Source organism: Primulina tabacum, chromosome 16, assembly GCF_025594145.1.
Source record: "Primulina tabacum isolate GXHZ01 chromosome 16, ASM2559414v2, whole genome shotgun sequence".
NCBI classification, from domain to species: domain Eukaryota; kingdom Viridiplantae; phylum Streptophyta; class Magnoliopsida; order Lamiales; family Gesneriaceae; genus Primulina; species Primulina tabacum.
Window position 1 is genome coordinate 34303556 of NC_134565.1, and position 11731 is coordinate 34315286.

An 11731-nucleotide genomic window follows, 5' to 3' on the forward strand; every position below is an offset into this window, starting at 1 on the left:
CATGGTCAAAATAAATAAATAAAAAATATGGATATGTTATGATCTGATATAATTAACCTAAGAAAATAATCTCAATTTATATTGATTGAAATATTTAAATTTGGACATTAACCAAGAGTTCAATTTTCTAATCAATATTTTTCCGAACAAATTGCGATTTACCAACTAACATAGTTTGCATATTATTATTTTAGCACGATGATTTACTTATTTCTACATCGATATCAGATGTGATTTTTATCATCATAAAAAAACATTTATAAGTTAGATTTATTTGGCTCAATTTACAAGTTTTTTACAATATTCTATAACATGACCCTTTTTCTGATTTCGATTTATTAAAAGGAAAAAAAAAACTAATAACCTATTTATTATTTCTAAGGGAAAAAAAGGAAAAACACTTGCTGTTAGTTAATTATTTTAATTTCAAATTATATAAGTACCCCACTTAATATTTATGTGCGACACATAAATATATATTTCGCAAGCTGCTCTAAAAACGTGTGCATGTTTAACCATGCAAACAAGTGAGGGATTCTTGCAACATATGATTGTCCTGCAAATTTAATTATTAATGAACTGCAAACAAGAACATAATAGAAAGCTAACCCGTTTTAACTTTCAACTATATTCACAACAAAATGTCTCTAAATCTCAAATTACTAATTCTAACAACTGAATTTTTCCCCAAGTTTACCAGTAAAAAGAGAAATAGTAACCGAAAGTAAAATATACAAGGTGATCGATCCTAAAGCTATTCCTATAATCTTGAATGCTATGAGAGAATGGAAGGCAAGGATCACTCGTATCTCTCGCGAGTTTAGACACGAATAGCCTCTTTTGAAGGAACTTGTTCTACTTTAGACGACGCTGGGCTTTGCTTTCAATCTGTATTCTATCTGCATACATAGGCAGGCAGATAATCTCATTGATCTCGTTTAACAAGTCGTCTTCCGTGATATTGTCTTTTATACTTCTCATGACCTGTTTTTGGGTTTGGAGAAAGTTAAGAACTTGATACATTACATAAATGATGGGTTTGAAAAGAAACGTGATTTGTACCTTCTTGTAAGTGTTGAATTCATTAGGAGTCCCTTTATCAGTCCTGACCCGCATACACACCCATACTTCTTCCTCTGAATTCCATGAACATTCTATGATCTTACCCGAATACGTAGAGGCATCAGACCCATCTGCACGGCCATTTACAATCAATCAAGTTATAAAATGCATGATATGGGATTTGTAAAACGGCACGGATTAGAAAGGGATTGATAATATCAATCTTAGGTGAAATGTATGAGATAAAAAATAACTTATTTCTTATTTCCAAAGGGATTAGAATATTAGATATATGCAATATAATTTGCATTTGAAGTTGGAAGTGACAAATCAAAGAACGGATATTAGCCAGTAGGATATAGCAGGATATGGACTAAAACTTACTTTTGAAACAAAAATTGAATCTGAACCGTGAAGAATTCCGTACATCTTTCAAGAAGTAAAATAGGAATAATGGAGCACAGTTACAAATCTCACTTGCCATAGTGCAGATTCAAGATTTTTACACATGGTGAAGTGCATTGGCTAATCAATTGAAAGAACAAAGGTTTTCCAACCTTAGCACCACAGATGCAACTATAATGGCATTGCAAAACTATCAATAAACTACTAACCAGGGAAAACAACCCTGTACCCTTCCATTAATTTCTTCTTCCCTCGCTCATTTAGAAAAAGTGACTGGTTATTCTCAACCACCTGTTGCAATGTAGCAAACCAAAAGAACATCACGTGTGTCAACCGTGGTCCGTGAGTAAAGTAACAACACCAAAGGTTGACAATATATTCATGTTCATTTTTAGCATTTTGCAAAGCAATAGAGAAACAGGGGTGTAATACTTGTATGAAAACAAACCTCAAATAGAAAATCCACAGAATTCATTTCTGGGTATTTCCACTTTAAAAGACCTTCATGTGTTCGAGTGACATAAGGATCGTCCCAACCCTGGCATAAGAAACCACAGGAAACAATTTTCATAGAGAACAAAGCATTGAACAACAATTTAATTAGATATTTCGTCCCATATATAATGGCGGCGGAAAAGTATAATTCAAACCACAAACTTTCATCTGCTCACCACTGACACTAAATATCTTTTACCTTCAATTTAATAATTCCTAGGCAAGAAAATATACTGTTACATAAGAATTTCAATCAGGCTGAATCGAGTTTCTACAGCTTTAAGCCATCTGATACAGAAAAAGATCCAGTTTTGACAAACTATATCCAACCATGTATAAAAATTGAAATGAGTATTCATCCAGTGTTCACACCTGAAAAATAAGACCATCTGCTGCATGTGAAAGCTTTGGAATAAATCCCTTCAAAAGTTTTGTTACGGTAGACAGCAACCAAAAATCTTTTCTCCTTACCTATCAAGTTTTATGCAGCAGTATCAACAAGAAGTCCAGCATCGATGGAAAGGCAATGTTATACGGGGTGGAGAGAAAGGAAAAGGCAATCAGGTGTAATGATGCAAACCCTGAAAGGTTCCAGGTCATATCTGTAGTAAGGATTTGGGCTCTGATATATATGCTGTCTTTCAATATTCCGAGGTTCAATCACTTCCTTTTCAAGCATTTTCCAACGTTCATAAAAGGGCCGCTGCATGAAAGTGGATTAGGTTCGAAAATAGCACTATTTTTAAGAATCATAGCCAAAACCAAAGGAGAGCTATTAATTGTGATATCACTACCAAACCCAGACTGGAAGAATTTCTTACAAATCATTCAGTTTTTCAGTGTCCAAGATCGATTAGCCCTGATAAAAAGTAAAAACTACTGTACGTACAATTATGACTTCCATAAAATATTTGGTGCTTCACAAGCTAAAAAAAATAGAGCTTATCTCCCAACTTGTGTACCTCTTCTTTTTTCTTTTTCTTTTTTTGTGTGGAAGAAACATGTGTCTCTTCTGTGAACAGAAATAATATTTTCTCCTTGGGGTCAAAAGGGAAAAACAGTAAGAAATCAAGCCTTTGTCCATGAAGACTATGTAGGATGAGAAAGCCTCATAATTACGAGTTTGTGGTTGCCGGTGGGCACCAGTGTATGAAACTGTCAAACACATTTAAGCTTCCATTAACTGGTTATAAGAAACACCTCAGGTTACACCAATTATGGACCAAGAAAATTGTTTCAACAAAATAAAACAAAACAATAAGGAATAGAAAAATAAAGAGCTATTCATCATTCATTCTTTAAAAGGCCAGATAAAATATTTGGGATGTTCTGACATGGACAATGGTCAATTATATCTAAATGTGGCTTCAGACAGAACAGAAGATTGTTTACATTGCATTGCAATCAACCAGTCATATTCCAAACACCTTCAATCACAACATACAGCAAGAAACACGAAACTGAAAAGTAACATTATTTCGGAGTACCAACAACTACAAGTCACAAAAAAAAAATTTGGCCACTGAACTCTGAAGCCCATGAAGATTGATGATTTACAGCAATTCTCTATATCATACCTCTACTAGAGAAACCTGGTTAATCGCCATCATGTCATAGATGAGGTATCTTCTTTCTTGCCGCTGCGAATCAGGCATAGTATCAATTACCATCTCTCCATCAAGTAATGTGAAATGATGATAGAATCTCTCCGTCATCTTCTTCTTAAGAAAAATAAAACCACGAAATACAAATCATCAGCAGGAAGTTTATAACCACAGTGCTAGTAAAAACTAAAGCTATTACCCTGTCCCCACAAGACACTTACTTCATTAGTGTGTTTGCAGGGAAATCGCATCTGGAGCCTCCGAAAATTAAAATTTCTATCAATCAAGTAACAACCATCCATAGTGATTAACATCATATATCGCGTTCCGTCAGCTTTCCAAGTTGCATAATAGTAACGTTGCCTTAGCAATTGCAAATTGTCCCTGGTTGTAACCAAAATGTATCACTGCGTCATTGACATAACTTCAACATAAAGTAATAACAAGTCGGTTTCTTTCCTCTTCAGTAACTAGTGAGAGTGTCGCAGTGTCGCATGACCAGAAAAATATAATGATAACTTTTTACCTAAGCCTTGCACATACCCACAGACCCATGTCTTAAAGTACAAAGCTACATAAAAAGTTTCACGTTCAAAAGCCTACGCACTGGTAGAAAATTTATATTGACATGGTGCAGTTATAGCAATTACACAGCTATTTCAAAAAAATTACATACAAAAAAAGTTTCATGTTCAAAAGCCTATGAACTAGTAGAAAATTTATATTAACATGTTGCAGTTGTAGCAATTACACAGCTGTTTCAAAAAAATTACACAGCTAAACTAGTGCAAGACGGAATTAACTGAAAATGTGAAATGGCAAGTTAATGCAGGCTATTTATATTTTTCCTGCACAAAATAAATGTGATAAACTTGAGACCTGCTAAGAGAAACTGGATGTGATCCAGGGAAATGCTGAGGTCCTCTAACCTGTAGAATATGAAAATAAACATGACATCAACCTAATGAAACCGAAGGAAAGAATACAGTCATCACCGCACATTGCACAGGTTACAACAAAAAAGGTTGAAAGATCAAGCACTGCTACAAAAAACTTCAGAAAAATTTTAGGCAATGTAATAAATTGAAAATGAAATAATACCAACAAACCTACCCCTCCAGACAACTTCAAAGACTGATAGCAGAATTGCCTCAGCATTGTTTCTTGGTCACCAGGAATTTTATCTCCCAAAATATCATCGTTCGTCAGAATCAACTGTGTCTCCTGATTCTCCTAAAATATTAACATGTTTTCAAAGGTTAAAGGGGACTGGGTTTAGCTATTCACCATTTGGTTTCACTTTCAATACATCGATGTATAAAAGTGCACCAAAGACCATTTTAAACATATAGTATTTTATTTTTTTAAAAAAAATACAAACATCTAAAGGGGCTGCAGAATTTCCATCATCATCGTCATCATCTGGAATTGCATCGCCATTCAGATCAAAATCAGAAGATCTTTTCCACTCTGGAGTTGGAGGGCAAACAACCATATCCGGCTTTTTCTCGTGATAAAAATTGTACAATGCATCAATATAGTCTTTTTTGTATATACCCGGTGGGCGTGCATCAGAAAATATTCTGATTGCCTGCAACGACAAAAACAAACTTCAAACATCATTATTTCAAATCTACAAAATAAAGATGAGATGACAGTCAGCTTACCTGAGTGACGGATATAGGCCGTGACCGCATAAGGTAGTGAACAATCATAAATCCTGTACGATTATGCCCATGTGTGCAATGAACGAGAATATGTTTTTTTGGCTGCTTTTGCCTTGCAATAAATTGGGAAACCTGACAAATCACATAATAAAACTATGATTTCCAAGGATAAGTAGAAGCACAGGCATAACCATGAATCAGGTCCTTTGCTCAATAAGCATACATAATTAACAAATTTGACCCCATCACAAATTGACTTAATAAAGTGATTTGTCTGAGGCAAAGGAGGTCAATTGTGTGTACCAACACCTGTATTGAAGAGACAACACCACCCTGAAAGAATGAAGGCATGATTGTGCTTCTGATTTAAGATATTTTGCTTCACCGAACTCGCTTTGAATTACTCTAAGGCACCGTTTGTCTCGAGTACTTCTCAGTACTAATATAAATAGTCATATCTTACCACTTGTTCTGTACAAGTATTATTTATCTCGATCAATCATATTATTAATTATTTATCTCACATCAATCAAATTCGTAATTATTTATCTCACATCAATCAAATCAATAATATAAAAATACGATATTACCCTTAATAAATAATATTATTAATATTTTCAACAAGAACAAAATGGTAATATCATATTATCTCAAATTTAATCAAACAAATCAATCAAATCAAACTCTATATTAACTATGATTTTCTATTTATTTTATTATTACAAAGTATTACTTATCACTGTACTATATATCTCATACCATGAACCAAACGGTACCTAAGGGAATTGGCATTTCTTTTATGTTTGACACTCAAATCAGTATTACAAAGTTGAGTTAAATTTTTATGCAAAAAAAATAAGTACAGCCAGGAAAAACGAATTAAAAGGTGGGCATCAGTCTACAATCTGAAGCGTGTGAACATGTACTTGTAAGCAAATGAATGGCGTATCAAACTGTCTGATGCTAGCATAGAGGTTTTATGCTTACGTTATTCTGGCTTCATAAAGCCACAATTTTCCTGCCGAAAACTTACTTGACAAAGGCTTTCATTGTAAGGAAGCATGGGAACAGCACATTACTTTATTCTGGCTTCATAAAGCCACAGGCCACCCAAAAGTTGTTTCACAATGGCTTTTCAGGGCAGGGAAGAATGGGGAACAGCATATTTGGAGACCACAGAATATGGTAGAGTATATGCAGCATTAGGGAAGGAAGAATCATTCCTAAAAAGGAGTATAATGAATAGCTTATAACCAAGTAGAACATTTGTATAATGACTCGGGGGAGGATTAATATTTGAGGCTGAACAGTCCTAGAACTTCATGAGCAGAATATTTATGAAGATTACAAGACGTCACTCCATCGAAGCCCTAAAGCAAAGCCTTTTATTTTAAAATTCACTCTGAATGTACAACATATTTCCTGTAAAACAAACAGGTATTTATCAAGGCACACATTCAAATTTTTCTCATTCTAAAATACCTAACTATAGGCATACACCAATATCCAGTAGGAAAGACACCTGACCACCCTATCACCCAGAAAGGAGTAAAAACTAAATTCTTTTCGAACCGAAATGGAAACTAATTTTAACAAAAATATCATGTAAATCATGTAGAAAAATGCATCCATATGCATATTACCTCATAAACAAACTTATTTACAGCCTCATTCTCTGGCACAGAATCACGCCCCTTGCAAGCAATCTAAATATAATATAGAAAAACAAAAAAGTCAATAATTCAGGGAGTGATTAAACCAATCCATCATTCACGTAAGACGAGAGGACCATTACCCACCTTGACATGCTTAATACCTTCTTTCTTCCAATCGTTCAAATTATAATACCTACTTGAATTTGTAAGATCAATTACCAAGCCAAGCTGGAAACAAAAATAAGTAAAAATTTCAAATAATGACTAGGCAGTAGCAGAGTATTAAAATACATTATTCTTAATTGACCAGATATTACAAGTTACTTTCCATTAGTACACAATAGATAACATAGTTTTACATGATGAAGGTATTTTATTGATAAGAAGTAACACACAGATTGGTCAAGAAATAAAACACAAGCAGCGAGGGAAATCAAAGTCGCATCATTGACCAATTTAATTGTTAAGAAACACAATGCCCTCAAATCCATCCGATCTTGCTATGAAGTATTTCATCTATGTCGCACGCACGTGAAAAGAGATGTTATGAATACAGTGTGGCAATTCCCAAAGGTTGCATTAGGATCAAATAATCTGATTTGGGAAGAGATACGAAGAATGAATTTCAAATGACATCCATCTTTGATATATTTCAAATCCATCACAATTTTCATTACATCCACATAAATTAACAAGCGATCAAATAGATGAAAAATTTATCCGAGCGATCAAATAGATTTGAAATTCATAGCTCCAAATCTCTCATTCCAAGCACACCTAATATGTCTAAGATACCATGAAGGAAGGATACAATAGACAACATATATGTATGTGTGCGTATATGTTAAGAATGAAAAACAATAAGCACGTCACTCACTACTATCAGGCAACCATGCATCACAACACTATCATTTGAGTATACAAATAAATCAATCCAGAAGTATAACATTTTCGACAGCTTAAAAACAAACCAGTTGATATTCACACGTGCACCCAAAATTGCATAAGCTCTAGTCAATGAATCTATTCTAATGAAAAATTATATTAAGTACCATATTATTACTAACCTTTCTCCCTAAAACTCTCTGTTGATGAATAACTTGCCTGTAGGAGTATCTTTTACCAGGATAAATATAGTCATTGAATGATTCACCTAATGGAACTTTTGAAGGGATCAAACCGCATATTTCCTGTCCAACCGCAGGGCAGTCCAACCAACCTTCCATGTGACAGATTAAAAAATTACACAAAATGATAGCATTAATATGATTAAAAATGATGATGACACCAAAGGACTGAGAACAGAAACATCAGTTACAGCGCACAGCAAACCTAAAAAAAATGGTCCACATAAAAATTTTAAAAATATCAAACCTCACAAATACCTACCCCACCCCCAAATCCTAATATCCCATGTGGCATGGAGGACATACGGAAAATTCATAGAAAAATAGCCAGAAAGATCCAAATCTACATACAATAATAACCCAGCAAGTTTCCTTCCTTTAACCCCCATTTATAGAAATGATTAAATAACGACCCGTGTGAAAAAAACGAAAGGAAAGAAAAATGGCAGGCATTGCTCACAGAATTGACTATATGTATTAAAACCATCCAAACGAACCATACTTAGGCCTTTGTTTATGCCAAGATCGAACAATTAAGTATTTAAATGAGAAACTTAAGTCCGTCAAACAATTTCTTCAAAAATTTTGTTGACAACCAAATGGAAAGGATCAATAAAAATCACCTCATGTCCACTCGGTACCCACTGACTGCAGCTGGTATCATGTCGCCGAATAGAAGAAACATAACTGGATAAAATTTTACCTGGAGGGAGTTTATCATTAGGTCTCTGCTTCTTCGCTTGATACCCATCATCTCTGTGATATGGCTGAGATCCATAGGAAGGTCTATCATCAGGGCGCTGCCTTCGAAGACGTTGAATCCTTTCCTCGCGTTCCTGATGCCCAAAGGAAAAAAAAGGATAAAAGAAAAGAAAACATTTTGGGATGTCAGCAGCAATGATTCAGAATTTAACATAAGAAAAAAGAGAACTGTATCTCTATGCCCCTGTATCTCTATGCCCCTGATTAGTTTTGTCATCTTAATAGGAAATCCAAAACATTTTGCTAGGAAATTTTTTGCAAAGATACTCAGCAAAAACTATACACAAATAAATGTACCAATAACAGCGCCAGCACTAAGATTTTCAGAAAGAGCAAGTTGAAAGAAAAGAAAGTTGACAAGAAGATAGGCATAAAAGCTAGGCGCAATTCACCAAGCCAATTGCTAACAAAAATAAGGATAACATTTGCCTTCTTCTTAGCCTACCCATCAAGTAGTCATGCCGGTATCAAAAAGAAAAAATTACAATATATTTTAAGTATAGTACCATGGTGATGAAGTTTCAAAACACCATATACAATCAAAAAACAGTAATACTCATTCATAAGTCTACTTTTCCTCAGTAATAATTTCCTCAACAACTTAAATTCGCATGTTCAAAAAGTATCAACAAGTACAATCTTAATACTGGCACGATACTTGATCAGCTTTATCAAGTTTGTGCTTCTGGAGAATAGATATCAAATTTGTAACCCAATGAAAGATTATGCACATTATCGACATATGATATATTGTAGGAGTAAAGTATATGCCAGAGATACCCGCCGCAAAAGCTGAACAGCAGTCTCCCCATGTTCCACTTGTTCATTGTATCCCACATGTTCTTGCGCATAATCTTCTTTCAACTGTGGTTCAGGAAACACTTCTTCATCTTCAGGTTCAGGGGATGCATTCAAGTCCATGCTGGAAATCATTAAATCCAATTAGAAGCATTTTCTGATGCACCAACGGAAACTGCAGAAATTATATAGCAATTTTTTCCATTAACAAACAATAAATATGTGGTAAGCCCAATAAGTGCATCTTTCCTCAAAACATTATCTTAATTGACCAGAAGCATCATGGATCAAATCCATCCTTGAGAAACGTACGCAACACCACCCCCCCCCCCCCCCCCCCCCTCTCTTTACTCATGATAAACAATCCATATACTACCAAAATCGCATAAAGAACTAATCTCTTCTGCAGGAATTCTTTTCATAGCAAATCAACAAACCATTCAGATATAAACAAGATGAACGCACCAAATAAATCTCCCAAATCCATTACGGCCCCTTATGTTTGTCTCTTTCAATAACTCCTTTCTCCTCTTTCCAAGCTACACCTTAATAGTGTGGGGTATTTGTAAGGATTTTTGCATTATTTACCAATTTTGCATTATTTATCGTCCTATAAAGATTCTAAGGAGTAGGACAAACATCAGGTCCTGATTAAAACAAAACAAAACAAAGCAACAATACTCCCGAAATCTGCCAACAAACATTCCAACGTATGCAATCATCAAAAGCATATAAAATGCCAAAAAATAAGATAACTACAAGTTAAAGAAGCTAAAGTAGTCTGAAAAACATTAAACAAATCAAAACCAATATCAAAGTGAAATTCATAATCTGAAGTAATGCAAGCTTGAAAAACAAGAAATTACCAAGACAATCCACTTCATAAAAACATCAATTCTTTCATTCTCTTGAACAGAAACACAAATCCCACAAGCAAAAAAAAATCATTAAAACGGCATCCTTAAAAGGGCGAGGACATGCCACACAAGTAAAAGTTTGACGACAAAACAACGGTCAATTGCTGAAAGCAGCAATGGACATTAATCCCCCAACTCGACAAAGCGAAAAACGATTCCAACCTGAAGGAAAAAAGAAAGAAAACTCCAATTGACTGCGCATCAATTATCCGCTGAACGCCTTGGCAACACCAAACAGAACTCTCGTTCAAGACAAACCAATCCAAAAAAGGCTGCTCTTCAATTCCCCGCACGACTTAAAACCCTACAATTGAGTGAAATTCACATCGTACTTCGACACCAGGAAAAAAACCCTAGCCAGAAAAACCGGCTGCACTGGAGGCACAAAGATCGCGCGATTCAAATCATGAGAATACGATTACAAAAAACATCTAGGAAAAAAGGGATTCGATTAATATTATATGTAAATATAGGAAGCCGTTGTATGTGAGTGTATCAGTGGGATTATGTTTTGGAGGAATTTGTCGGAAGTAAATATGTGAGATTTGAGGGGTAACGCTAAAAGGAAACAGTCTGCATATGTGGAGGGCGAGGGACAATACGGTAATTTTAACTGAACAAAGAAAGTTCGTTTCGAAAATCTAGTAGTAATGGAACGAAGGGGAGAGGTGGCTGGGGTATTTAAGGAAGAAGAAAGTCAGTAGGGCGTGTTTGGTAAGGAAGTCGCTTTTATTATGGTGACCCTTTTTTTTCATTTTTCTTTTTAATTATGGTAACTATTTGTCTATTAATCATATTTTTTCCTTTTTTTTTAATTAAGATAACTATTTGTCTATTAATCATAATTTATGTATGACCTAAACTTTGCATATAATTATATTTTAGTAATTTTAATCTCTAACATACCATGGAAAAAAAAGAAAATGAACATACTTAAAACTGTATTTGTAAATATGTAGTTAAGTTTCTATATTTAATAATATTTCTTTTTTCGCTTTATTTACTAAAATACTCTTATCATCTAAGTCTTGAAATAATGTGCAGTTTTTTTTTATTGTATTAATAAGATTTGGAAGCCCATACTAAATCGAAGGAGGACAGAAATCCAAAAGCAATTTACTAGACAGTGTGGATTAAAAAATAAAAGTTGAGGAAAAGGGAAAGCAAACATTTGCATTTTCCCAAAAGCAAAATGACCCAAATTTTGCACGGACTGCCAGAAAGAATTCTCTGTTTTGT

The 11731-nt window shown here is 34.4% G+C and overlaps 1 protein-coding gene across 3 annotated transcripts; it reads right to left on the reverse strand.

The window, feature by feature from the left end:
- Positions 1-597: 597 nt before the first annotated feature.
- Positions 598-11130, reverse strand: LOC142528582 (uncharacterized). 3 transcript variants are annotated; one of them, XM_075633625.1, is made up of 18 exons: positions 10655-11130; positions 9558-9750; positions 8719-8851; positions 7956-8107; positions 7033-7116; positions 6877-6939; positions 5234-5365; positions 4948-5157; positions 4680-4799; positions 4446-4495; positions 3788-3950; positions 3540-3680; positions 2543-2665; positions 2335-2433; positions 1916-2005; positions 1677-1758; positions 1063-1193; positions 598-984 (listed from the first exon to the last, which is right to left on the reverse strand). In XM_075633625.1, the coding sequence occupies exons 2-18, from the start codon at positions 9708-9710 to the stop codon at positions 856-858; spliced, it is 2055 nt and encodes a 684-aa protein (XP_075489740.1). In that variant the 5' UTR covers positions 9711-9750; positions 10655-11130; the 3' UTR covers positions 598-855. The 3 variants fall into 3 exon arrangements, with proteins under 3 accessions (XP_075489740.1, XP_075489741.1, XP_075489738.1); XM_075633626.1 differs by having other exon boundaries at positions 3540-3683; positions 9558-9699; positions 10655-11129; XM_075633623.1 differs by having other exon boundaries at positions 3540-3683; positions 10655-11129.
- Between the last annotated feature and the right edge of the window lie 601 nt (positions 11131-11731).

Coding starts and splice junctions, on each gene's coding strand:
- LOC142528582 (XM_075633623.1), bottom strand. CDS start 9,710: ATGATTTCCAGCATGGACTTGAATGCATCCCCTGAACCTGAAGATGAA. Junction 3,684..3,787: donor CCTGCAAACACACTAATGAA/GTAAGTGTCTTG, acceptor ATTTTTCTTAAG/AAGAAGATGACGGAGAGATT. Junction 1,759..1,915: donor CTGTGGATTTTCTATTTGAG/GTTTGTTTTCAT, acceptor ACATTGCAACAG/GTGGTTGAGAATAACCAGTC.